Below are 1,283 nucleotides of genomic sequence, written 5' to 3'. Positions count from 1 at the left end.
AATCTGATAGATACTGAAAAAATATTTCGTATCGTTTCTTTTGTGTCCCAAGCTTAGTGGGTACAAATATGCCGCCCCCACACGGACGTCCCATAGTTTTACATAATGATTCACTGTGTAATATTAGATTAAAAATTGGATCATGCACTAAAGCACCCTCTTATGTAACACATGTAATTTATTATATTGCTCAAAGGTTTCAAACGTCCTCTCGCGTAAGGATAAAACGAAAGACAACTCCTACTTTAAAGGCTTCTCTCATCATGTAATGATACAGCAGAATTTATTTCTCATTAATTCGAGAGCTAAAATTACTCGACTGAAGAAGTTAAGCTTGATGAAGTGGTGACAGACGAAATTTCTACCAGTTTTGCGCCAGAATGAGAAGATGAAGAAGAGTCTTTCTGTGTTTTAGTATTCATGACCATAATCGCAGTAGCACTGTTGGGGTCGAAGGGGGACATTGACACTGACGTGGAGGGAGCGAGACAGGAGAAATACATGTTCATCCTTTTATTGATTGCTTTGATCATTGGAGCTGCATGTGCGGCCTTTGCCGTTATAGCTTGTGCTTGTCGGCGGAAAAACAGCCTAAAGTGTTAAATTATTTTGTCTGATGGCACGGGATAGTTATGAATACGGGTAGATTATTGTGGAGATTCCTCGAAGAATTCAAATCAGAAGGAGAAAAAAACTTGAGAAGATGTCAAGATGTGGAGCTCAAGATATTTAAAATTACTCTGAAACCTGTAACACAGTCGCCAAGCAATGTGATCGCGCTAAGGATGAGAAAAATAGAAAAGGCAAAAAAATAAGCACGAAACTTTGATACAAATCTTGGATGTCTGCGCTGGCGTGAATCGTGAAACCTCAGATTGTTATATTTGTTATACATTATCTGATAACTAGTGTGCAATAATCAAGGGGGAACAGTCCTTAGATTAAATATTAATCTATAATTAATTAAATTTCATGTTAGTTGTTTAATATTTATCTAATTTTAGAGCTCATCAGAAAATAGGTTTTTCATACAACTATCATCACATCTTGAAAGCAGATCTGAAGTCGTATTTAAAAGAAGACAAATTAAAAATTCAGAACTTTAGCTCATTTCTAACATAACTTCAGCTCGTTAGAAAAAAAACTGTAACTGCATCGGTCAAAACACATTCCTTCCTTCATTTCAGCACATCATAATTTCCTTAATCTCAATTGAGTACTTCAAAAACAGGACATTTATGTAATGTCAACGCAACATCTATTGCGATAAGGGCACCGATGTT

General features: G+C 36.1%; 1 protein-coding gene across 1 annotated transcript in view; it reads left to right on the top strand.

The window, feature by feature from the left end:
- Positions 1-921, top strand: part of LOC142340899 (uncharacterized) — a 40,799-nt gene extending 39,878 nt beyond the window's left edge. Inside the window, exon 3 of the mRNA XM_075391671.1 lies at positions 416-921. Coding sequence (XP_075247786.1) covers positions 416-603 — 188 coding nt within the window. The 3' untranslated portion in view covers positions 604-921. The remainder of the gene's footprint in view (positions 1-415) is intronic.
- Positions 922-1,283: the final 362 nt, after the last annotated feature.

Source organism: Convolutriloba macropyga, chromosome 6, assembly GCF_964194025.1.
Source record: "Convolutriloba macropyga chromosome 6, txConMacr16.3, whole genome shotgun sequence".
Taxonomy (NCBI): Eukaryota; Metazoa; Xenacoelomorpha; order Acoela; family Convolutidae; genus Convolutriloba; species Convolutriloba macropyga.
Note: the sequence above shows the minus strand (reverse complement) of the source record. Positions and strands in the feature narration are given on the sequence as shown.